General features: G+C 46.3%; 1 protein-coding gene across 5 annotated transcripts in view; it reads right to left on the minus strand.

The window, feature by feature from the left end:
- Positions 1–73: 73 nt before the first annotated feature.
- Positions 74–25,737, minus strand: part of VASH2 (vasohibin 2) — a 37,510-nt gene continuing 11,846 nt past the window's right edge. For 2 of the 5 annotated variants that reach the window (XM_087439177.1, XM_087439169.1), the window contains 5 exons: positions 24,318–24,374; positions 23,766–23,840; positions 17,503–17,884; positions 16,189–16,304; positions 7,723–9,244 (listed from right to left, as the gene is read on the minus strand). In XM_087439177.1, coding sequence (XP_087295303.1) covers positions 9,151–9,244; positions 16,189–16,304; positions 17,503–17,884; positions 23,766–23,840; positions 24,318–24,374 — 724 coding nt within the window. In that variant the 3' untranslated portion in view covers positions 7,723–9,150. Of the gene's footprint in view, positions 3,275–7,722; positions 9,245–16,188; positions 16,305–17,502; positions 17,885–23,765; positions 23,841–24,317; positions 24,375–25,737 lie in introns of those variants that run through there. The other 3 variants (XM_087439182.1, XM_087439191.1, XM_087439187.1) reach the window with 3 other exon arrangements.

The raw sequence follows: 25,737 nt of genomic DNA on the forward strand, positions 1-25,737 counted from the left end.
TATAAGTGAATTAACGTGCCACAATAGAGTGATGTTTAGTATAGAGTCTGAAAATTGTAGAAGACAAAGGTGAGAGAGTGACAAATTAGTTTACTAGGACAAGTATGTAATCAGAGGACAAGAAAAAAAAATTATACCATCTTACATTTTTAGAAGAAAACCAGTCCTTAAGTTTCCAGGATGGTTTTATTAAAGTCTCATGCTGTGTATAAACATACAAGTAATGAGAAAGACATTAACTTGAAACATGCACTTATCTGGCATTCTCTAAAATACCATTATACAAGTTCTCATTTACTTAGAAAAATACCCACTAAAACAATCACAGTTCTTTTTAAAGATTTAAAAAAAATGTATTGGCCAGAACAAAGTCCAAGAGAATAAACAAGATTCGGAATTGTATGTCAAAAAAACTGTACAAGGTTGTACATAAAACTATAGCTTACAAAAGCCTCGGGTATAGTAAGAATACTGAATTAAGATTTCCAAAGTTCTATTTACCAATATCTATTAATAAAATCCTTATGAAATAATTGACTTAGAAAAAGTGAAATGCTCATGATTTCAGAGTGTATAGAAAATACTAAATATCACTTTCTGAAGTAAAGTGTACTCAAAACAGCACAATGTGTAGTCTAAAATCAAGATTTCTGTCATTCATTTAAACTTTGCATATATTGCCATAATGGCCTTAAGCATAAAATTTCTCTTGCATTAATAGCTTTTTTAAAGATTAGATTTCACATCATTTCATAGTTTTATTTTTTGTCTTTTGAATTATAGCCAGTTTTAAAATCAATTTTGGGGATAAATCATGTCATATTTTTTTTTCCCTTGCCTTACTATCATTTTAATTAAATTACTGCACTAGAATTTAGAAGTTTGGTGCCTTTTCCATATCTTTTAGAAATTAGCCTAGTCCATAAGCAATAAAAATAGAATGACAACTAAGAACATTTTAAATTAATTTTCATGTTTCTGTGACTAACTCTTGCTTTGGGGAAATGAATCTTAAAATCAAAGAGTAAGTGTGGAAGAAATCAGGTTACTAATTGAATGATCAAGCCAGTTGGCAATTTTAAGGCTTATTCATCAGCATATTAAAAACAGTTTGTATTCCTATTCTTTTCTCCTTTTTTGTGGGAACCAAGAGGCTATGCAACTATTGACATTCTATATTTTAGATGGGACAGTACTTAAGTAATACTTGGAAAATCCTCTTCCAAGCTCTTAGAATGGCTGCAATGTTATTAGTAGTATACTGTTGGATATAATAAAGTTTCAGATTGATAAACAGAAGATATATATATCCATATATATCTTATCTTATATCTCAGAGAGAGAGAGCTAAGTCAGTATTGTTTTAGAATGAGAAGGAAATGATTCACTGACTACCCCAAACATCTAAACACATGTGGCCATGAGGCTGCAAATGGGTTTGTCTTGTGAAGATAAACAAAGATAACTCATTTTAAACTCTGCTAACTGATAATACTATTCTTGAAGTGATTAAGTTCAGAATTTTTAACTTATGCTGTATTTTTATCTAATTGAGATGTACACTTACTTGGTTCCTTTTCATGTACAGGACATCCGACTTCTTTTTAAAGAAAACGCTACTTTCCATTAATAACATTGATTTTTAGGGTAAAGAGAGCTCATGTGTGCATGGCTGAAGGAAGAAGTCCTTTTCTTTCCATGAGGTTTTATTGGTAAAGAATCTGAGCAGATTCTGATTTTTATACTCCCTTCCTAAAATCACCTTCAGTCAAGGAAAGCCAGAGGGGAAACACGGAGACTGAAATAACTCTTCTGTTGACTGGCAGACTTCACTTACATGTGCCTTTTGGTCTCATGAGTTGGTATGGCTGCTAAGATAAAACAAATGAGATAGAAGCTGTACTCCTGCTTTTGATGACACACAGACTTGGGATGCTGTTAGAGTTATTCTGTGTGGGCTGCAGCCAGAAGTTACACTGTAACTACCATATGCAGGCCAGACACTCATACAGTGCTTCATGGACTAAATCACGCTGTAAGGTATAAAACTGTACCCAAAGACTTTTCCATTTTAAAAAAAGGTTCTGCTTTTCTAATTCATTGCATTTCCCAATACCAGTTCCTCAGTGTCATGAAGTGGTACCTAAAAGCAAGGTATTGGAAAATAATCACATCATGCCACATCTGGTCTTAATATAAGACATCAGACCACATCTCTAACAACAGTGAGTCCTTCAGAATCAAGGCCTGACTCAGTTTAAAAATCAGATGAAATGTGAACAGAAAGGTTATCTGGTTCTCAAGACCTACTGATTCACTCCTGGCCTCTGCCTTTCTGAGTGTTTTTGTCAGAGGTAATCGCAATAACAGCACAGGACCTCTTGTGCTTTTTGCTGGAGTCTGCAAAGTTTAAATGTTAGTGACAGAACATAGACTAGCTTCTGAACGTGCTTCCTGTTTTGTTTTGAAAGAATAAAAATTGCTATCAGAGAATGCTTTAAGAAAGATTAGGAAAGAAGTAACTGCAAGATCCTGAAAATGGTTTCCTGTATTGCCAGAAGAATTTCAGTGCTTTTTAGTAAAACACTTGCATATAATACCTTAAATCTCATCACATGTGTGCACCAGGAAAAAATTCCAAACTTTGTGAAGATCCCCATGGGAAATATTGGGGAAACAATACAAATAGAATATAAAAAAACCAAAACACCATTAAGTTTGCATATCTGATGCCAAGATGCTGAGGTAATATTGACTGCTTAAAAAAAAAATCCCACCAATCTTTGCCTCTGTTATTGCTGAAAAAGACATTAATACTGATTGAGTTGCCTTACTATATCAAAAGTGGAAGGGAGGATTTCATGAACATTTACTACTGATGAGGCATAATGTTCAAAGCAAGTAAAAGAAAGTAGGTAAATGGAAAAATATAAACTACAGTTACAGTATCATCATTCTGTCTGGAGTGAGGGAGACAGTCCAACCCCAGTGGGGTTTATTACTGTAGGCTTTTTCATGGTTGCCCTTTTGTGAATTTTTTAAAGTTAATTGTTACCACCCACTCAGATTCTACTTCCAAGTGAATCCTTAAAAATAAAATTCACAAGTTCTCAATAAATAGTTGCAGTTCCTCCTGAAGGTGCTGGGTAAAGTGCAGAGAGAAGCACCATAGAAGCCCTCTTGCTGGCTGGTATGGCTTGCCTAAATTCGGATTTGATAGCCCACTTCATTCAGAGTGCTGAGATCACCCACTTTCTTTTCTGGCAGCGCAGGCCTAAGAGGAGAGGGGAGAAGGGATGGGAGAGAAATATCAGTCAGTATTTTCAGGGGCCTCTACTCAGTCTTCCGCCCCCTCCTGAGACCTGCTGCCAGCCTGAGCTCCCAACTCTACCTCTTGTTCTCAAGTCCACCTTTCTAGGTTTTAGGGAACATTTTAACAGGCTTTCCAGCGTCGAGTGCCAAAAAATTTACAGGCTGCCAAATGAATTTGTTCAACTTCAAGCCTGAATTTGGTCACACTATAACTTCTAAAACACAGTATCTGTAAAATTTGGGAAGGTCTAAAAAGTCAAATATATTACAGCAGAACTAAAAATCTGAGCCAAATCTCCTTGAAACCTTGGCTTCCTAGTGTTGGTGCCCTGGGGGAAGCCCAGCAACTACCAGACATCACAGGTGACTCAGATTTTCGTGGAGAGATTCTCAGTTGTCTTTGATAGAGGGTTACTATTCCGGGCTTGAATACCTAAAATCAGGGTGAATCTTTTAGAATTCATCTGAAAAAGCATGTCAATGTGGAAAATCATTCAGTGGCAAATCATCTCTCTTCCCTAAATACATTTTCTAAAGTACTTTCCAATATAAAACTACACCTAAGCATTTATGTGAAGTCATGTAAGAAAGTACATCAACCTGGGGGAAAAAATCATTCAGGAGCACGTCATCTGTCTTCATAAAGACATTGCCTACATACTTCCCAATATAAAACTATGCCTGAGCATTCTCACAATTTATCTCATAATTTTTCCATTTCTTAATGAGCCTCTTCTCACCTTTGATAAGAAATAACCAAGACTATAAACCAAGTTTAGGATATGCAATATGTCTAGTGAGTTCTACTTCAAAAGTTTCATATTTAGCCATCTTTGTAAAAAGATCAAAGACATTTCTAGGTTACACATGAACCTTGTTTTAAGTGTTAAAAAAGAGACCGAAATGAAAATATAATTGTTTAAAAGTTTCTTGATTTATACCTTCGAACGATTTCCTAACAGCAAATGGTTTTCCCCTGTCACGAATGTGGTCCAACTCATTCAATGTTGACAGAACCAGAAATCAATAGCTAGCTTCTATCAAGGGTGCTGCTTAATCAAGGACATTAGGCTCAAATTTGGGCAACAAATTCTACCACCCTACATCTTCTTATTCTCTCTTTCCCCCTCTCCCTCCTTTGACTTTCTCTCTTTTTTTTTTTTAGAGATGTCCCATCTCTGCCTAGTCATCAACAGTCTGTGATCATCCTCTCTGAAACTCGATTATTGCAAGTGGTCAAGAAACCTCTGACTTGCCACCCAGCACTACTAAAATGACTTGTAATTTTACTTTTCTCCGTGTTGCATGGGACATATTTCTCAGCTTCACCACGTGCCCTGCTTTATTGGTCAGGAACCACGCCTCATTTCTTTGTCTCTTCTCATGGTGCCCGGAACTCACAGATGATGCTGATAAATATGGCTGACTGTGGGTAGAAATCCCAGCACTTTCTTGCGTGTAGCCCCCGCTTGTTGTATCAAAGAGCTCAAGGCTTCTGACCTTCAGGGTGATGGGGGCCTCCAGCCCATACATTCCCTGGAGATGAACAGAGCCGCTGCCTACAAGCCTGGCAGAGTGGCTCCCAGGGGCCACTGTGAGGACCATTCTTAAGTAGATGGCTAAAAGGAGCACACTTTTGCTTCAGGTTCAAACAAACTTATATTTCTGCCCTAGTACTCAGCCCAGTAATCTGGACAGAACTAGGGTTCTTGCAGACAAGTCAGGTTCAGAGTCCATACGTACCTTATCCATTTTGTCATAAAGCCTGAAATGAAGTCTCTGTTTTGTTTCCTTTCCTGGGTGGTGTCCTCTTTACAAATACCTAATATGGGGCTTTTTGCCTCAAGCAGACTCCCCATCAGTTAGCATCAGCCTAAGGCAAATGTGGTTAGAAAGATAAATCTACATCCCTCCTCAGTGTGCCCCACTTTAATCAAAAATTCACTTGCAAAAGGATAAGCTTGAAGTACCCGTATGCGTTCCTTGCTTTAGAAAAGGATCAAATGGGGGTCATTTCGTAGAGCAATTAAGATATGATTTCCTCTCTACATCTCCTGGTAGTATAACTATGTAAGCATATATTCCTTATCCAAATATAAATTACATTTGTATTGGATGATTTTCTTAGCTGATGTTTTTAATGATCTGTGTGTGGCCCAGTCTGTTAGTTGCCCCTCAGCATCCACACTGGGCACAGAGCTGCCTAGAATACAAACTACATTTCCCAGCCTCCCTGAGGCCGGGCAGGCGTTGGACTAAGTTGTAGCCAATGAGACTGAAGTGGAAGTGTGCTGTGGTAGTCAGTTACCAGGGCACCTCTTCAAAAGACACCTGGCACGTGCCCTTCATCTTTTTCTCTCCCCTTCTCTTCTTTCTTGTGGAAGTGATGGCTGGAGCTTGGCCCTCGAGGTGGCACACTAAAGAGGCAAAGCAGTAAGAAGCTCCCTACCACCTCTGCTGAGCGTCCTGAGAGTCACATTATGGTGCATAGCTTCAACCTAACCTTGCCCATGGCCAGACCTGATCCTAACTGGTACCACTTCCCTCCATTAACTCACTAATACAACGCTAATTCAGACTGATGCTAGTAACAGCGGTGGGTGTTGCATCAGCCTGAGGAAGGTTAGTACGAATAAGAAGATGTTCCTAGCAAGTTCTCTATAATTCCACTCGGGAGAAGCGGCCACACCCTAAATGAAGTCTGGAGACTCACTTCTAAGAGTCAGTCTTCTTTCCTGGAGCCCTGCACACTACGTAGGACCTAAGCCATGGTGGCCCTTTAGATCTCCACTGTCTCTGAAAATTAGGCAATTCCATGTGCCTAACAAGAGAATCCCTTGTTTCCGGGGTCCCTGCAGCACCTACCAATTAGCTCGCCCCAGTTTCTGAACTTTCTTGCACATGCTTTCTTCCTGGCCTGGCCTCTTCCTCAACACCAAGTCACACTTCTCCTTCTGAAACTAAATGTGCTGCCCTTCATATATGAAAATAATGCTAGTTAGACAGCTTCCTACTGTTGTTCAGGTGTAGGAATTGCACCGCACTGAGCTACATTCTCTCCCTCAGTCCCGGGACCAGCAGCACCTGCTGGAATGCCGGTGGCAGGACAGGCGACAGGGTGGGTCCAGGAGAGAACAAACCCTGCCCCTCAGGCCTTATGTGGGCTTTCTTGGGATTGCTGCAGCATCCAGCCAGAGGCCACTGGCCACAGGCGTGCCACCTCCTCAGGAGCCATTTTTTGGCCACTCATCTGACTTCCCCCCTTTCAAGCCCCTCAGTGGCGAGGAACAGAATTTTCACCACATTTTTTCAAGTCTGTGTGTTCTTAAAACTTCACCCTGTACCTTTACCTACGTTCTGTTATTGGCACCCTTGAAAACAGATACACTTGCATTTGGGGGTCTTTGGCCTCCTTTTTCTAGACCTTTCCTTGGCACCTCCATCAGTCCCCCCACACCTTCCAGATGCTGAGAAATCACCATTAGACATAGCTTTTATTTATCAGGCACTTACTCTGTGCCAGGCATTCTTCTAAGAGGTTTACGTGGATTCATTCTCACCCTAACCTTATGGGGTTGATACTGTGACTACCTGTCTTACAGAGGAAGAAAAAGAGGGGCTGAAAGTCAGGGGACTTGCTCAAAGCAAAGTCATAGGGTTAGCAAGTGGTGGAGCCAGGGTTCGTCCCCAGGATCTAGAGCGCGTGCCCTTAAGTATGATGCAAACTGCCCCCATCCTCCCATTCCCCACGCAAAACATCCTCCCAAGCATCTGAGGATGACACCACGGCCTCTCCTGCCTCTGTACCTTGGCTATGGAATGCCCTCCCCCATGTCTTCCTGTCATCCCTTCAAGGTCCAACCCACATGGCACTTCTCCCATGAAGTATTTTCTGACTTCCTTCCCTCACAATGCATTGCTCCTTGCTCTGTATGCTATGGCATTTCCTTTTGTATATCTGTTAAAGAAGCCTGCAGGCTCATAATCCTTGTGCCTGCCTTGGAGACTGAACAACTTGAGAACAGGGATCAAGTAAATTCATCTATGAATCTCCACTGTTGAATATCCTCTACTTCTCAATAAACTTTGGTCAAGTTCTCACTAACATGTAAATGGCTGATAGGGCTTCATTATGTTACCTTTATCATGGGATATTTTTATTCTAACAAAGTCCAAAGCTAGGAATTCAAGTCACCATGACAACATTCTAAGAATTAACGAGTAGGAAGAATTTTTTTTTCTATATAGTAGCAGCTTTACCTTACCTCTGAAAGCCACTTGGGGAACCCACCTACTTGTAAAGCTGAATGTGGTGCTGCACCGACAGCTTGAGGGCTTCCAAAGGAAAGGGAATACGTTGTCTCCTCCCTCTGTATCCCCACCCCTCCCACTTCCCCCCAGTTACCCAGAACCCAGAGGAAAAAAAAGGCTAATACTGGCAGAAAATGAGTTAAACTGAGATACCCGGTGAACTGCCTGGAAGATGAAACCCTTTTCTTTTACAGCAACACTGGCTGCAATTTCCTGGCCTGGCGAGGGGCAGAAGTGGGTTATCACAGCATGCCACCTGCCTGTAGGGCCCAGCCAGAAATACTGTTCAGTCCTTGCCAGCTCGTCTCTGGGCCAGAGCTGGGTGCGCTGTTGTGTGTGGAGAGGCCTCTTCCAAGTGCTCCCCCAGCTATAATTAGGATATTGCAAGGGGATTTATTTTTAAGAAACACAGGCACCAGGATGATGATTCAGCTGGGTCTGCACTTGCCCAGAACCTCTCATCAGATCCAGAGTTATTATTTTAGACTGAACAATACATTTCTCCAAACCCCTCCCCAGTCCAAACAAGGAAAAAAAAAATCAAAGGATTTCCTTTTGAAAGGCTCTCAGGCCGCCTTTTGTTTTAAGGGAAACAGAGTTGGGGACTTGAAGTTTCCTTTGACACACTTTGTGGAAGGAAGGAGGGGGCTCTTCTCTCTGCACACAAATGGATAATCCCAGCCTCAGCTGTCGTCATGTAAATGTATCCTGGGTGAACTAGGGTGACTGCTTGATGGCCTGGTCCCAAGTCTCCCCTTAACCCCAACCTCGGCCTGCATCCCAGGAGTCAGCTGTGGCAGAGGCTGTTCAGAGGGGGAGGTAGGTTGCGGAGGATGGGGTGGTGGTTCCATAGATTCCCACAGAATTCCAAGGTATTCTGTGGGAAATACTACTAGTATTCGCCGCTGCTACCTAAACCTTGACAGTTCAGGGAGAGTGAACCATCTCCTACGTGTGCCAGGCAGCACATCTAGTCTTTCACACACCCTGAGGCAGCCTCCGTGCCCAGGAAGAGCGCAGCTGGACTGGATGTTGGTATCAGTGAAGCCACAAGAAGCCTCAGAACCAGAAAGTGATGGCAGCGTGCTGGGGACTGAAGTGAGGATGACATCACATCCTGGGGCTGAAGAAGGTGGTGTGTGTCTGTGTGAGACTGGGTTTAAGACAAGAAGCAGTAAGTGGAAGGACAGCCTGTAGGGTGCCCTCTAAATCCCCCAGTCCCTTTTCTGCACCTCTGACTAAGGGCCGTGTCACCCCCCTCTCTCTGCTCAGCTGTTGTTGGGCAGGATGCGTCATGGGCCTGAGTGGCAGCCAGGAGAGCGGGGCTCCTGAAACTTGCTTGCTATTTACTCATTCACAAGAATTTATCAAGCAACACTTTGTGTCAAGTACCTTGTAGGTCTTGGGGTTACCAAGACAGATAGTTTCTGATCTCAGTGGAGCTCAAGTCCATTCCCTTTCTTCCAATGGAAATTTACCTCTTGCTTCTCCCCTCTGAGTATGAGATACTTCAGGGACATAGCCCATCTATGTCCAATTCAGGGCTGCCTGATGGGGACGCACAGGCCACCAGTCAGTCGATTCATGCTTCTTGCTCCTGTTTCCCCTGAGGTCACAACTCCTGCGGGGGGAGTGCACATGCCCATCACCCTCACACACAAACACACTCACAAGGACTCAGGATTCTAGAAAGGGACATAAGGTGCAACTCTAACATTAACCTCTCAGTCCTCAGTGCTAAGGGTATGGAACAGATTAAATCAGGGGTGGTGTTGGCCCAGCATTTACAAGTTTTAAGTGGAGACCCCAGGCCCTCCTGTCTTGTCTAGTCTGGCGGGAATTAGGTCAGGCCAGGCCCCCATTTAGGATTTATGGCCTATTTGGGTAGGCCTCAGCTGGAGGAAGGCTGGGATGGGGGAGCAGTTCCTTCCCACCTGTCACCCTCATTCAAAGCTAGTCCTGCTCCTCACTCACATTCCTTACTTCCCAGGACTGCAGGCACCACTGCTGGCAGCTGACAGACAGACAGCTGAAGTTACTGTGTAATCAGATCTCAGCCAAGATTCGGCTCTGAAGAGATCCCCAGCCCTTTGCCCTTTCTTTCAAGCCCTCCCCAGGCAGGAGGCTCTGGCCAGAGACCAAGAGCCACAGGCCACTGTTTGAGATTCCAGGGCACATCTTCCCGGCTCTGATCTCACCTCTCCTTTCTGTGACAGAGAACCCCTTGAGGAACCCCAACCCCGTGTGGACTATCTACAACAGTCAGGTCTGGAGGCTCCTGGCTCACTGCCTGTGGCGGTCTTTCCTGAAAAGGCCCATCACTCTGTCCTGGTTTCTTCAAGCATTCCTGGGGGCCCTGGACCATATGAAATCCCATGGAGAACTAAGCTGGGCAGTCCTCTGAGTTGGAAGCTACCTTCTCTGGGCTTCTGGAAAGAAACTCCACATCATCTTAGAGGTTTTACTTCTCTCTCCACAGCCTTTCTAGCTGTCTCTCTCTTTTTTTTCCCCTCTCCACCTTCCATGCTAAGGAATTTTCTCCTTTCCACTCTTGGGAATAATTTTCCTTTGGGATCTAAAGAGAATGACTTCTTGGGCCCCATTCAAAATGTCTTCAATGTGATTAGACCATGGAACCAAATTGATTCTCTATGACTTCATTATGACTTCATTTAGAAACGACTTGGGGCCTCACTCAACCAGATGCCTGGAGGCATCTGCATGATCCTTCATGACAGAATGGAGCAGGAATTCCATTGTCTAGCTTGTGGCCCAGCAGTGAAAGGTGGGGCTTAGTAACCTCAGTGACCCTGCGGGTCTCCAGCAGGGCGAGCAAAGCCCACTAGAGCCATGAACCATCATAGAGACAGATGACGAAGAAGGGAAAGCAAAGAGGGAGGAAAAGAATCATGAATAGCAAAGAGCAGAGGAGGGACAGAGGGAAAAAGGAGCTGGACAGGGGAGAGAAGACAAAGATGTTCTCATCGGTCCTCAGGGACTCTTGCCCCAATTTAGAAGAATGTTCCACGTGTTCACTGCAATTGGCATGAGCTGTTTTCATGCTCACACAGGCAGCCGAGCCAGAAAACCACTGTCTGCTCACCCCTGCTCTCCCAGGTTCAGGTCCCAGGCAGCAGCCAAGAGCCGTGCACCACCAGAGATGGACAGGACCCCAGGGGGCATGCATGGTTCTCAGCGGGGACACTCTTGGCATTTTAGGCAGACCATTCTTTATGGGGGAGGATAGTCCTGAATTTTGCAGGACATTTACCGAACCTGGTCCCCGGCCCTAATGGGAGCGCCTGCTATCACTGTGATAAGCAAAAACTTCCCCTCCGAGGCATTTCTAACCCTTCTCCCCCAGATGGCATCCTGGTCCCTGCTGAGAACCATGGTGAATGCCCCTCAGTGAAGAGCTGCAAGGAGACTGAGGCCCAGAGTTGTGAAGGAGTTGGTTTCAGTTCACGGAAGGCCTTTTAAACATGGATCTCAACCTCTATCTCCCTGCTTCTTTAAGAACCACAGGAAACACCTTGCCTATTCTGTTTGGAAAGTGCTTTAAACACTCCTAGAGAAGCAGAGTGAGAAAAAGGACCCGTGGGCGGAGGGATGGGGGAGCCCCTGTTTCCCTCTTGAAACTCTGCCTCAGCTGATGCTAGCGCAGTCATTGCTACTTGCCTTCCACTCAGCTGACTCTTTTGTCAACCCAATGACACCGATCCTCCTTTCCAGAAGGATTATTCAGACAAGTGCAAAAATGGAGAGGAATGCAGGGCTGGAAGTAGCTCCAGCTGCAAGGAGGAGGTGGACGGGGATAAAAAGCCACTAAAATAAAGCCACTAAAATAAAGCCACTAAAATTATCCACGCACAGACACAGGCTGGGCCCTCACAGCTGGTGGGCCTCTTGCCTGTTATGGTAATTTTCCAACCTTTGGGCCACTCCCAAGCCTCATTATGGCACCCAACACATTTAGAAGTGACTTGATGGCCTTATGTAATGCTGAAATAATAACATAATGATAGAGTCACCAACTCCTTCCTAGACCTGACCATTCTACAGTAAGTAGGATGCCCAGAGCTTGGTGGAGTTATTGGGTCATAACCAAATCGGTCACTTTCTCGTTTCTTCGCCAAAAGCAAGATTACCTGGAGAAAAGCCTGCTTGCTGAAGGCCGTAGGCAGAAGCTGAAAAGCTGCTTTTCTCCAGAAACACCTGCAGGAACCAGGTGTCCTGGGTTCTAGCCTGTAGCAATGGCGGAAGCTGGGATCTGGAGCAGGAGGGAGGGGTTTGTGCTCCAGTTCTTCTTGGGGGCCCCACCGCTAGCAGCCCTTCATTTTCCTCTCATCTCCTGCATCTCTCTTTTCTCTTCCTACATGGTAGCCCCTGTAATCCCTTGCCCAGCCCTGGACTCAGAAGTCAGGATTTAGGACGAACTGGGGAGAGAATCTTCCCTCCTTATAACACCTCAATCCATTTTGAAACTTCAGCCAAGATATTTGCCCTCTAGATTCCCCTCCTAACCTCCCAACACTGGGAAAAGAGAAAACTGGTAGCAACAGCTTCCACCACCAAGACTAACCATGGTCCTACTGGATTTGCTCATATCAAATTGTCCACAGGAACCCACAAGCCACCTGGGCTCCCTCAATGGTCAAACGCTCCCAAGGCCACCTGACCGTTGTGGAAAAAAAGAGCCCCAAATTCTGACCCATTGGAAAGAGTTCCTGAAGGAAGACTCCTGGGAATCAGTGCTCTGCCCAGGAGAAAGGGCTGTGGGGACGGGGCATGGGTCTGGGGGATTCAGGGGCTGGTTGCAGCCACTTTTCACCATTTTTTAAAAGTGTATGTTTTCCTGAACCATGAGCCATCACCTCTGTGCTCCCGGGGACTGCCTTGCTGGGGCTGGGATGGACTCCGGGGCATGGAGGGAGGAGCGTGATGGAATTGAATCCCCACCTTCCTGCAGGTCTTCCTCCCTGACCCCTCTGGTGACTACTGCCCTCTCCCTAGTCTTCCTCCCCATTCCCAGGCCCACTCCCATGCTTTAGGTGGGCAGGAGGGGAGAGGGCGAGTGGGCCCGACACTAGAAAGTGGCTTTGCATTCAACTGTCTAACAGCTGTCGTCTGCAGGCGCGGCCTGGTCACTTGCCTTGGCTGCATGACAAAGTAGCCAGAGATTAGGCTATGGGCATGGCCTGGGGATGACTGAGAACCAGGATTCTCTATCTGGCCCCCAAGAGAATGACAGTTGGGCTCCTCCCAGAGTGACTTCAGTGGGGCCCAACCATGAGGGCCAGGCCAGGGTCACACCCTGTAACTTCACCTCAGCAACCACATTATCTCAAGGCCCAGGCAGGACTGCGCAGGGCTGAGCCCCTAAATCACACTCGATGGCGTCATCTGCCCCTCTCAGCAGACTCAACACCTTCATCTTGACGTTCTGTTATTTTTTAAGGTCAACCCCCAAATCAGTTCTCCCATTCTGACTGATCAAACGGTGGATCTCCAAGTGTGGTCCCCGGACCAGCAGCATCAGCATCCCGAGAAGTTGTTAGCACAGCACGTTCTTAGGCCCCACCCAGATCTGCGGAATCAGAAGCACTGGGGGAGGACCCGCCAATCTGTTGTAACAAGCCCTCTGGTGATTCTATGCTTGCTCAAGTTGGGGGACAGGCTTATAGGATCCTTCTATCTCTCCTCAGCTGGGCCCTCGTGCTGCGTGAAGCCCTTTCATCACCCGGTACTGATAACCCGCCCTGTCTTCCTCACTGCCATTGATGACTCAGCCTCCTTCACCAGTAGGATAAACGCCATGGAACATACAGTCCCTCAACTTCTACCTCCTCACCCACCTTAAACCCTCCCTGATTTCCCCCCTTCCTTGGCTCCCACCCTCTTAACAGCTGTCTTCTGCAGGCAGGGGCATGCCCCTTCACACTCCTGATCCACCCTCTCTCTCTCTGACTATTCCTTCCCCATCTCCTGTTCTGGTTCTTCTTCCTCTGGCCTACTCAGGGCCTTGACATCACTTCTTTTTCTATTCTCTCTTCTTTCTTTCCTCACAAACTTATCCAGCTATCATTTGAACTGTCACTTCTAGGTAGATGGCACTAACATCATTATCTCTATTCCCCAACTTGCTCAAACTCCTGATCTGCATTTTCAGCAGCTTCTAGGACACTCCCCCGGATGCCTAGGAAGCACCTCAAATTCCACAACCGAAACTCCAAGCTCACCTTCTTCCTCCACTCTTCTCAAACCACCACTACCACCACCACCACTTAGCTTATCACCCTGACTTCTGTCTCCACAACCAGGCTCTACAATCTTATTGGCTTTACTCTCCCTGGGCAATCATCGTAACTTTTTCTGGTTAAAAACTTAACATGCCTTGGACTGCCAAGTTCCTGTGGATCCCAGCAAAATGGATCCAACAGGAATCACCTTAAAAACCAACAGCTGCCATTCTGTGCGGAAATCCATCCGGTAGAATGCTTAGGGTTTCGTGTGCTCTGGACTCCAGTCTAGAAGGCAGACAGGACTTTACGGACTGTTCAGTGTTTGCTGAAGACTGGGAGTGCCTCAGGAAGAACTCAGCCCTCCATGGGCAGAAAGGATAATAAATCAGACTACAGGGCCCCCCCGCCCCTGCTTCATGAGCAACCAGATTCCTATTTCTGGGTCACTCGCTCTATGCTAAATGACCCTCTGGGGAGGGCTTACATGTTCATAGTCCTCTGAGACAACTGCTACTTTGTTGAGTGAATGGATGTCTGAATCAGAGAGGAGAGCTGGGGTTAGGGTCAGGGTCAAGAGTCAAAAGCAGCGGTCAGCATCATGGGCAGGATTAGGGTCAGAGGCCATGTGTGAAAGGTTTGAAGCAGTCCTGCTCCCTAAAAGGACAAACCTATGCTGAAACCATCCTGATCTCCAGTTTCTCTTGCTGCAGGAGCCCCCAGCCCTCCCCCGTCATCTTCCTCCCCTTTCAAACCCTGGACTCCAGTCATTTTAGCCAAGGCCTTCCTGGCTGTAGATGCTGAACCCTGGGGTCAGCAGTGGGGAGTGGAAGGGAATCAAACAAGGAACCTTCCTTGGACCTGACAATACTTCGTCCCCTCCCGTTCTTCCAAAAACAGAACCAATACTCCCTTCCCCTGCCACCTTCCCGGGGTCAGGGGACCTGGGTTCTAGCCCCAGGACCATCACTGACCAGCTGCACAAGACTTAGCACCAGATAACAAATCTTTTGTGGGTCCTGGTTTCTTCATCTGAAAAGGAAAACTGTAAAACTCTCCCTGTTTACTCTACAGGGATTGATGTGATAATAAGAATACACTGTGTAAAAGCAGTTCACCATTAACAAATCACTCTCACTGCATTTTCTAACTTGCTTCTTACAAGCACCTGGTGAGATAGGCAGGGGAAGCATTTTTATCCTCTTTGACAGATGAGGAAACTAAGGCTCCCTAAGGATTGCCCAGGCACAAGGCTCATGGCGCAGCAGAGCTGGGGCTCACCCTGGACCTCTGTGCACTGTACCACATGGTCCCCAACATGGTGAGAACCTCATGTGACACAGCATGCTGCTATTAGTAATAAAAGTATTATTTTTTTCCTTGTATAATTATTGCCCAAATATTTGCTCGTAGATTATCACGGGTTAATCTGGGCATCCTCAGCATCTCCAATCTGCCATTTCTTTTTCTGTGTGTGTGTGAGATCAGCCCTGTGCTAACATCTGCCCATCCTCCTCTTTTTTTGCTGAGGAAGACTGGCCCTGGGCTAACATCCGTGCCCATCTTCCTCCACTTTATATGGGACGCCGCCACAGCATGGCTTGCCAAGCGGTGCATCAGTGCACACCTGGGATCCGAACCGGCGAACCCCGGGCCGCCGCAGCGGAGCACGCACACTTAACCACTTGCACCACCGGGCCGGCCCCTCCAATCTGCCATTTCTTAAGTGGGTCATTTTGACCTGAGAAGTAGGTGTGGAATCACTAGCTTCAGGGCTAAAACAGGGGAGAGCAGAGTCAGCCAAGGAAGAAGATGAGCCTGTGGGTATTTCTGATGCCGCCATCTGCGAAGGGCGATCACATTTTCTGCTGAGCCAGAAATTCTGCTGGGCTTTAGGAAATTCATCAATTCTAACAATCTCATTTTTGGGGTGAGAGAACTTAAGCCCGTAAAGGTAACATGACATGCATAAGGTCACAGAGCTCATAAGCAGCTGAGCTGGCTCCAGACCCAGGTGTCCTAATTCTAAGCCCAGGGCTCCTTCCATGCTGCCGGGATTTCGGGCTATTCTTCACCTCATGCTGCCTAAGGCTTATCCCTCCATCTGTGTCTACAACTGATAGTCAGTAGCGTAAGAGCAATGGGAGTGATGTGCATGGTGAATCTTTTCCATGAGAGCTGTCCCCTGCATGAGGGGCAGTCCTCTTGGAGATCTCGGTCTGGTTCAAATGCCAAGCCCAGGACACAGCTTTGTCCCCATGGGCCAGGACAGCCCCACGAATGTGTGTGTTGGGTCCTGAGTTGAGAAAGAGGAAATGCTACTCACGACTTGTCTCGCCTGCCGAGCCGTCTCGGGGGGCTTGCCTGTCTCCTTCGAGGGGACAGGGATTTCCCCCGGCTTCTCACTTGGGTTGGAGAGTGGGCACTTGCCGGTTTCAGGATCTGAAGGACATATGAGGAGTTACTACACTGGTTCCTAACAGATCCCGCCCTCACATCTTCCTACAGCACAGCATCCCAGCCCCCAGCCCATTCATGATCCCATGGTTTAGAAGGCACTGAGCTGAAAGACTTCCAGAGGAGGAGGTCTGAGACACAGATGTTCCTCTCGCATTCTGCACTGGCAAGAAGCAAGGGTGCCACTTCCCGGGGGTGACACGATCACACTGTGCCCCCTTTTCCCTGGCAGAGAGAGAATCAGAGCCCAATGCCTCAGCCTCCTACGGCTGTGTTTGACTGCTCAGCAAGTTCCACTCTCGTGAAGGCAGAGTCCCTTGTGCATTGCCCCAGAAACCAGCTTGTTCTCCCTCCAGCTCTCCCACCCCACACACATGCACAGAGTGGCTTCAATTTATCGAGAATCTCCATTCCAGGTCCCGCAGAGCAAAGATGACAAGTCCCCAGGTGCTAAATATAAACCAAGCCTGAGGTCAGCATAACCCCTTCCCCTTGTGGTCCTCAGTGTCTGCTAAGGCTTTCTCTCAGCGATTCCACAAGCCCTGAAGGGACAAAGATCAGCGGGCATCACGTCACCTTGGAAGTGACATGGTAGAAAGAAGAAGGGCTTATGAGTATAGTTCATATAAAACCAGCGCAGTGATGGCTCTTTAATTTGGTAGTGTGATGCTAGGTCAGAATTTTATGTCAAAGAGCTTTGCAATTTATAAAGCAAAGCAGAGATATAATGTGACTCTGAAATAGATTATAAAGCAGGGTGACTCATTCATCCTGATTTGCCCAGGACTTTCCCGGTTTTAAGTACTGAAAATCTCATGTCCTGGGAAACTGGGGTGATCGGTCACCCTATTATAAAGACAAAACAACAAAACAAAACTAGAGCCTTAATATAAAATTACTAACATTTTAGATTTGATTTCATAGAAGGAATTGCAGGCCAAGACATAACATCTAAATTGACTTTAGCTCTGGTTTTTGAAGTAGTATATGCAAAGAGAGACTTTGTCTATATCAAATAGCGAATGACTTACCTTTTTGGTTTTAATATGGTGGCTACTAAGCAAGATAACCTCAAGAAACTTCTGACCATCCCAGAATATGGGGCATGGGGCAAGAGGAAGAGAGAGAGAGAGAAAGGGGAAAGAGCTCTCTTGCATTGCTTATTTGCCTTCACAGCACCTACCTTCATTCTCATGTCCCTGGCATATTTCTCCAGCTCCTTCCTTATGTCAGCCCTCAACATCTTCGAGACATTGAGGACCAGCTGCTTCCACTCAATGGGCTGGAAGCTATGAGGCTCATGGGGGACATACAGCCCAATCTTGACCTTCTTGACTGTGTGCAGGTATTTCTTGTACGAGTCTTCAAAGTCAAAAATGAGGTCACTCAGAGTCCGAAAGGTCAACGGCTTGTCCATCAGCTCAGCCCTTCGGCTCATGCCCAGCGAGCCATAGCGGCCATTGCAATAAATCCCCAGCACGACGTGGTGAAAGTAGTTTCCTGAGAAGTAGGTTTTAAAGCTGATGGGGAATCGCTCAATGGAAGGCTGTCCATTGGTTAAGTATCTGAGACAATCTGAGTCAAGGAAGAGAAAGGAGGCCTTGACAATTCACAGAGCTTGGACTCCCAGGAAGGGAAAGTGGCCCATAGGGATTCACTTGATGTCTTTGAGTACCTACTATATGGTGCATACCAAAGCCAAACCAACCTGGGACAAAGAGGAAAAACTTGCTATCTTTAGTAATTAAATAAATGCAAAACAAAACAATAACAAAGAACTTTAACCTCCCTTAGTTTTCTACAGGGGATGACGAGATAATAAAGGTTTTTTTATGGAGTCAGAACAATGTTCTCAGACATTAATTCTGGCTGGAGTATGTGGGACAGACCAGGAATTAAAGGCCTCTGCAATGGTCCAGGGAAGAAATGACAACCAGAATCAAGACAAGGCAATGGAGATGTAAGAGAGACAGGCTGATGGACTACCTGGATGAGAAGGGAGAGAAAGGCATCAGAATGGGTGGCATCTGCACCTTGTCTGCTCCTCCCATTGGCTCCGGCACACCCATGCCAGCAGCCTTGGGTACCACACAGAAAGCTGCCTGCAGCTCCAGAACCTCAGGCTCCCCTCAGTCCCCAACCTACTTAGAGTCACTGCTTGGCTCTCTCCATGTACTGGCCCATTCGCATTGAGTAACCGGGCCTCTTACCATCACCTGAGTTTGGGCCCAGCAATGCCCCAGGGTGCAGCTTCAAGTAATTGCCCCGCTGACTCCACAGGCTGGAACAATGAACAAGAGGCACCACACCTTCAAGTCCATCTCAAAGTCCCTGGACAGCCCTGGCAAGGCCATGGTGACCCAAGGACCCAGCATCTCTGGAGAGGGATACTGGAAACTCATAATAGTCTCTGATGAAAAACTTTGGTGACTCCAGAGTGTTTCTACTAAAATAACAATCCAGGTTCTTAACATTATACATGGGGAGTGCTCAGTCAGTGGGTACCGTTCTCCACGCTCTGAGAATTTTCTTCACCATGTCTTGCCCCCACTCCAATTCCTTTCCACACAGTGGCCACAATGACCTATTTAAGCCAAAATGTGGCTTAACTTCCCCCATAATATGAAGTCAAATATCATTGAAAATTTTAAATGACCTTTACCTTACAAAGCTATGAGACCAAAGTGATCTGCAAAATTTAAAAAATATGGTACTAAACACACGCTACACTACGTTATGTCCCTATTGTAGTGTAACATCTTTTACGGCTTCACTCACACATCAGCCTTACAGTGCGGGGGATTCAAACCTGGCAGAGATCTTTGGGGTCTCATAAGAATCACGAGTGATAAGGATGCTATGGGCTTACTCTCTTTACACAGGCTGCACCCCGACTGGAACAGCCTCACTACTATCCCCTTCCCGTTCCTGGGGCTGATACCTTCCCCGACCTCCCTCAGTGTGGGTTAAGCAGCCCACCCCCCCCCCAACACTCCACAAGAACTCCCACAGCACTTGCCACTTAATCATTGGGCAGCGTCATTGTTTGTATCTTGTGAGGGCAGGAGTTGTGTTGTGCATCCTGGGACCCGTACCCTGGGCACAGCACAGGCCTGGCACACAGAAGTGCTTGGGTCATGCTTGCTGAAAGAATGAACTTTAGATTGGAGGATACATTTCCTTACACTTAAAAGGACTGCATTCAGTGTGGGGGCTAACCCAGGTACTCTTAAAAGAAAGAAGCTGATAGAACCCAGCCCACAGCCCTGACGTCAGCCTTGTCCTCTGCCCTCAATTTAATCACAGATGGTTCCTTTCCATAAAAACGGTTATCTGCTTTCTCTTCACCTCATCATGTGAGAACAACTGGCAGTAAGGGAGTGAAATCACGTCCTTCTCAGTCCTCTTACCTAAATTCTTACTTGCTTTCCGGGGCGAGTTCTCTGGGGCTAGAATAAGAGCATTCCTTAGTTGTTTAAGTCAGTATAACAAACACTTACTGAGCGAGTATCTCCTGTGCCAGACAGTCTGCTAGGTAGGACTGTGGAGCCAAAGATGAAGAATGTAGCCCTTCTCTGGAAATCTGGTGGGGACACAGACTCAAAATGACACAATATGATCAGTATGGTGGTTCCCCCAAAAAATTAAACATAGAATTGCCATACGATCCAGCAATGCCACTTCTGGGTACACACCCAAAAGAATTAAAAGCAGGAACTCAAACAGATATTTGTATACCCATGTTCTTAGCAGCATTATTCACAATGGCCAAAAGGTGGACACAACCCAAGTGTCCATCAGTGGATGAATGGATAAACAAAATCTGGTGTATACCTACAATAAAATACTATTCAGCCTTAAAAAGGAAGGAAATTTTGATACCTGCTACCACACGGATGGACTTTGAGGACATTATGCTAAGTGAAATAAGCCAGTCACAAAAGGATAAATACTGTATGATTCCACTTTATGAGGTACCTAGAGTAGCCAAATTCGTAGAGATAGAAAGCAGAATGGTAGCTGCCAGGGGCTGGGGATCCTGTGTTTAATGGACATGGCATTTCGGTTGGAGAAGTTGAAGTTCTGGAGATGGATGGTGATGATAGTTGCACAACAGTGTGAATGTTCTCAATGCCACTGAACGGTACACTTAAAAATAGCTAAACTGGTAAATTTATGTTATGACTATCTTACAACAATTTTTTAAAACCCCACATTCACAATATATGTATGTTGTCATTATGCTATACACCTTAAACTTATACAGTGCTGTGTGTGAATTATATCTCAATAAAACTGAAAAAAAAACAAACAATGTGATGTGTGCTGTAAGAGAGGCAAGTCCAGCAATCTCAGGGAGGCAGAGAAGAGGCCTCCGTGCGACCACACCAGAATTAGTCTTATAGGACAAGCAGTCAGCCAAACGGAAAAGAGGGCGTGGGGAGGGGACAGAAGAGACCACCAGTTCACCCTGTCATAAGTCACCGATCGTGATGATTTGTTCCATCATTAGGGCAATCAGTAAAGCCTTGGGACCTGGAGCATCTGGGAAGAGAGAGGAAGGGCACAAGGAAGTGTGGATGAGGGCAGGGAAGTAGCCTCAGCTTTTCTAGGGAAAAGGAAGCAGCAGTGCCCCAAGCTCCTGGAAGATCTGCCCAGAATCCAGCCTGCTGGGGATACGGCCAACCTGCCTCTACCATCGAACCTGTTATTTGAAAAAACCATAGTACTTTAGTGCCATGATTGAGCCCCACCAGGGTCAGTGAGGCCCCCAAAAGAGCTGCCATGCTTCAGAAAATAATTTGGAACCAAAGGTCTGTCTCTCCAGCATGCATGTGAGTGTGCACACGCGCTCAAGCAAGATCAACAGAAGTGGCTCTTCACAAATGAATCCTGAACTCAAACAAGAGAAAACAAGGAAGGACAAGCCAATGGATACAGGCTTCCAAGCAGCAGCCAAGCAGACCTGTTTCAATGTCGTCAAGGCCCCACTTGTTTCTCAGGACCTGCGGAAGGGCCGGTGGGAGAAAGACAGACGACCCAAGTCATGCCCTTCACTGTGCCCTGTACAGCAGGCCACACGGATGCTGACACAGAGCAAAGACAAAGATGCTGCAACTTTCAGAAATCAGGTCTGTGTTTCTTGTCTGGGTGCAAAAGTCAAATTTCCCTGAGTTCGGCAGTGTGAGCTGAATTTCTCCAGCCTCCCCACCTTCCCGGCACTTTTCTGAAATGTCACACCAGTAAGAACAAAGGAAAACCAAGAGCATGCTGTCATCTGATTTGGACTGCCCCAGAGGCTGGCACAGGTCTATCCTCCACAATCCCAACAGGTTTTAGGTCATTTAGGTAAACTAAAGTAATGCCTGGATTTCTAAAATTGCACAGGGACAAGACTATTGTGTACAAGACTGTTGTATAAAGCGAGATGACCTCTGTCCAGGTGCTCAGACCTCCGTCAGCAAGGGTCTGAAGGTAGCTGGTCCACCCAGTGAAGGGCCAGCGCTCGTGTTCTCCCTCACTGATCTCCAGCAAATCCCCAATTGTTCACCCCCATAAAACTTGCAGGAGGCTCCGCCCAACAGCTGTGGCTGACTCCTGCCACGAAACGGTGGGGCGCTGAGCCATCTGCCCCCACCCTGTCCTGCCCTCCTGCTGGGCTCCACAGGGACACGTTTCATCTCCTTTGTGGGGAGCAGGGAGGAGGTATGACAGGAGAGCTGGGGAAGGGCCTCAATTAGGCTCAAGTTCCCATTTTTCAAATGTCAGCCTGGGCACCTGTGGACAATCTTGTTTCGGAGCAAGGCCGCCCACGCTTTGCAGGCTGTAGATGGGCAGAAATTCCACCTTCGTGAAAGTGTCCAGGAGACCAGGAAAACAGACTAGCCCTATCCTACCGTTCCCAGTCTGATTCTAAGCCACCTGTTCTTCTGCTGACTTCTGTATCTTCTTTCTCTCCTGGTTTTCCCTCTACCTTTCTAACTTTCCTTCTTAGTCTCTGTCATGGGCTCTGTATGTCCAGCTAGACCAAAAAATAGTGGGATTTCATCCCTATCTTTTTCTCTTCTCAATCCTTGAACAGCAACTACCACCTCCTAAACACTCACAGCTCCCAAATTTGTATTTCTAATGCAGAGCTCTCTCCTGAGTGCCACACTCCAAACACCCCAACTTGACATCCCACAGGCACCTCAAATTCAACATGTCCACATCTGAACTCATCCCCTATAAATCTGACCCTCCCCTTTAAGTCGTCCCTTGAACTATGGCACTATTGTCCAATCACCCAGTTTTCCAAGCCAGAAATGTGGAGTCATCACTTCTTTCTCCTCTAACTCCTCACATCTGGTGTGGATGACACCTCCAACTCCCTCCCTCCACCTTCACTGCTACTGTCTTAGTTCAGGTCAGTGCTGAAGTATCTCACCTCTCTGTCGCTCTCATCCCTCCAGTCCAATCCAGAAACTTGTACTTGTTGACTCCTTCCTCACCAACTCCTGCACCCCATTGGCCTCCAAATCCTGTAAATTCTAGGTCCTTGATATCTCTTGAAACTGTCCCCTCAAATCCATTCCCATCACCAGGATCATGATTCAAGCATTACCATTTCCCTCATGTAACAGCTCCTAACGAGCTTTGCAGAACCAGCCCCACCCAGCCTTCTCCAGTCTGCCCTTCAGTCTGCCCTGAAAGCAACCTGTCTAAAGTGCATATGGGATCATGTCACACGTCTGCTGCAGAGCTTTTACCTGGGTTGCCCATGATCTTTTGGAAAAAGATGACATTTCTCAGCACAGCACTCAAGGACCTAACTGGTCTTACCTGGAACCACCTCTCAAGCTCATGTCTTGCCGTGTTCCCTTGGTCATTGTTCCTTCCAGCCATCTGCCCTAAAGGACTGGGAGTTTCTTTCTTCTTCTAACAGATCATGCTCTACTGTCATCATCACCAATAAGTCGGTGCCATCACAGTTTTTCTGGGCCATATTCCCCTCAGCCTGAGGAGCCGCTAGTCTGGTGGAAAATGGAACGGAAAGTATGGGAGAGACCAGACCCTTGTTTCTCTATGTTCTGTAGAGTCAGGACACTACATCATTGCTTGATCTCCTCCACGATCCACTCTTAGAATTTTCCCTGCAGATGGGTTTGGATAATCCTATTTCCCCTTGAGTGTCTCCTTGAATTTTGCTTGTGACTAGTGAGTCTGGCCTGAGAGCTGGCCCTGAGGCTAACAGATTATGCTGATGACGGTCCAAGAAGCCAAGCTCTGATTTGGTTCAACTCCAGATGGTGAAAGTTAAACACAAGCACCAGGGGAGCTTGACACTTTCCTCCAAGGAGACAACGGGCATTATTTCTGTGGATCTAGGATGTTAAAGGCACAACCAGCCCCACAGTGAGGCCACCATCTTGGAGTGAACTTAAGCATACATAACTTAAAGGATACATGCCCAGGATGACAGCTTCAAGGCATTTGATAGGCAAGGACTCTCGAGTCATTTCTTTCGCTGTTTCCATTAACCTGTAGGATAGAACACAGCGAAGAATCTCAGGATTTATTTAATTATGCAGTCGGTCTGTCTTTTGATCCATCAGCATACTTGTCTCCACACTAGGCAACATGCAGGAATATAGAGAGAAAGGGGAGAACTCATCTCACAGGTGGGTGCTAGAGCACATCAGACCTGGCAGAACTAAATTCCTAAATTCTCCACTCCTCTCTCCAATAGTTAGTTCCTGGAAGTTAGTGCCCATAATTCCCATAATTCATATTCTTCCTCCACCCCCTGAAAGAGTTAGTCTCCACCACTGAGCCTAGCTGTCAGAGTAGCCTAGACCTCAACCCCACCTCCAACCTGGCCCTGGGGCACCCCCACCTCATCCCTTACAGACTAGGATATTGGAGCCCTGAGATACATGGATAGAAGGTAAGTGAGGTAGTTGGCAGCTCTCAGGTAGGAGAGACATCACCTGGGCCCACAGATCATGCACCACTTACCCACTCAGCGGTCTCATTTTCCTAATTTCAAAGAACTGGGTCCCTGTATGATTGTATCTGTGTGAAGTATGTAAAGGGAAAGTGACAGAAAACTCCAAAGGTCTCAGTAATCCAGCAGAGAGAGCTGTGCATTGATTTCTCAAAAGGATGAGGAAGTGGGGCTTTCTAGAAGGTGTCCAGTAGCCAGAAGGTAGCCAACAGCCTCTTAATCCTCACTGTCCTGCCCTGGAAATCTAATTTCTAATTTAGGCCCCAAAGCACCTTGAACCTTTATAATAGGTATTTTCAACCTGCTTTGCATTCTGTTTAGTTGAATACGTCTTAATTCACCTCCTGGACTACAAGCTCTTTGAGAGCTGGGACCATTTATTTATCTTTATCTTTATATCACCCATAAAGCCTGGCAAAAGCCCAACATATTCCAGTTAGAAAATATTATTAAGTGAATGAGGAATAAGTGAAGGGATGTGTGGACAGACACATGATGAATGGGTGGATGGATGGACGGAGGGACGGATGGAAGGAATGAAGAAAGGAACGAAAGATGAATGGAATTGATGGAATGGAAGAGTGGATGGACAGACAGATGGAAAACAGTAGGGTTTCTCAACAGCGCACAGACTCTGCAGCAGAGCTTACTGTGGAGATATCACTTTCATTTCATGCCTAGCCTGACACTTGACACTGATTACTAAATCTAAGAAGATGACACCATTATCCACAACTTGGGATTTAGCTGGTTGCCCAGAAGGTCTCGGGGACTGGAAAACTTGCACCAGGTCATTCTGAAAGAGACCAAAGATTCCCTGATATCATGCTCTCTGAGACCAGATCTTGATTTTTTCTGAGCCTAAAGAAAAGTTGCTTTATACATTTCTCTTTCCTGCCTTAGACAAAATCCTATAGAAAAAGTGCATACTGGGAAGGTGCTAATGAAGCATGAACTTATAACTTAGGTGGGGTGTATGAGGTTAGATGTGTGCCCCCACAGTGGTAAAGGCAGCTACAGAGGGTGGCGCTGAGCGCCCAAAGGCACTGCACACCCTCCTGAGAAGGGTTGGGAATCTTCTTCCGGTACAGACATGCTAGTCCACTCAGACACGAGCACACATAACTCCCACTGGGGAGCTCATTACAAGCAGATTCTGGGCTCCACCGTCGGAGGTTCTGACTTCAAGCCACAGTCTTAACCCTAGATGTCATTCAAAGTCATCCCACCTCAGATTGTTGAATTGGAAGTTTCAGGGCGAGAGCCAGGGGATGGTTCTAACAAGCTCACCAGCCTGAAAATCACCAGCATGAGCCATAAGAATAAACAATAACAATATAAGCTTGCTTTTTAAAAATACAATATACAATATACAAAACCCTAGAGGTAAAAGAGAAAAATGAGGGGCTACATATTCTCATTGTGAAGTGA

This window comes from Ceratotherium simum, chromosome 2 (genome assembly GCF_057802395.1).
Source record: "Ceratotherium simum simum isolate JZ-2026a chromosome 2, ASM5780239v1, whole genome shotgun sequence".
NCBI classification, from domain to species: domain Eukaryota; kingdom Metazoa; phylum Chordata; class Mammalia; order Perissodactyla; family Rhinocerotidae; genus Ceratotherium; species Ceratotherium simum.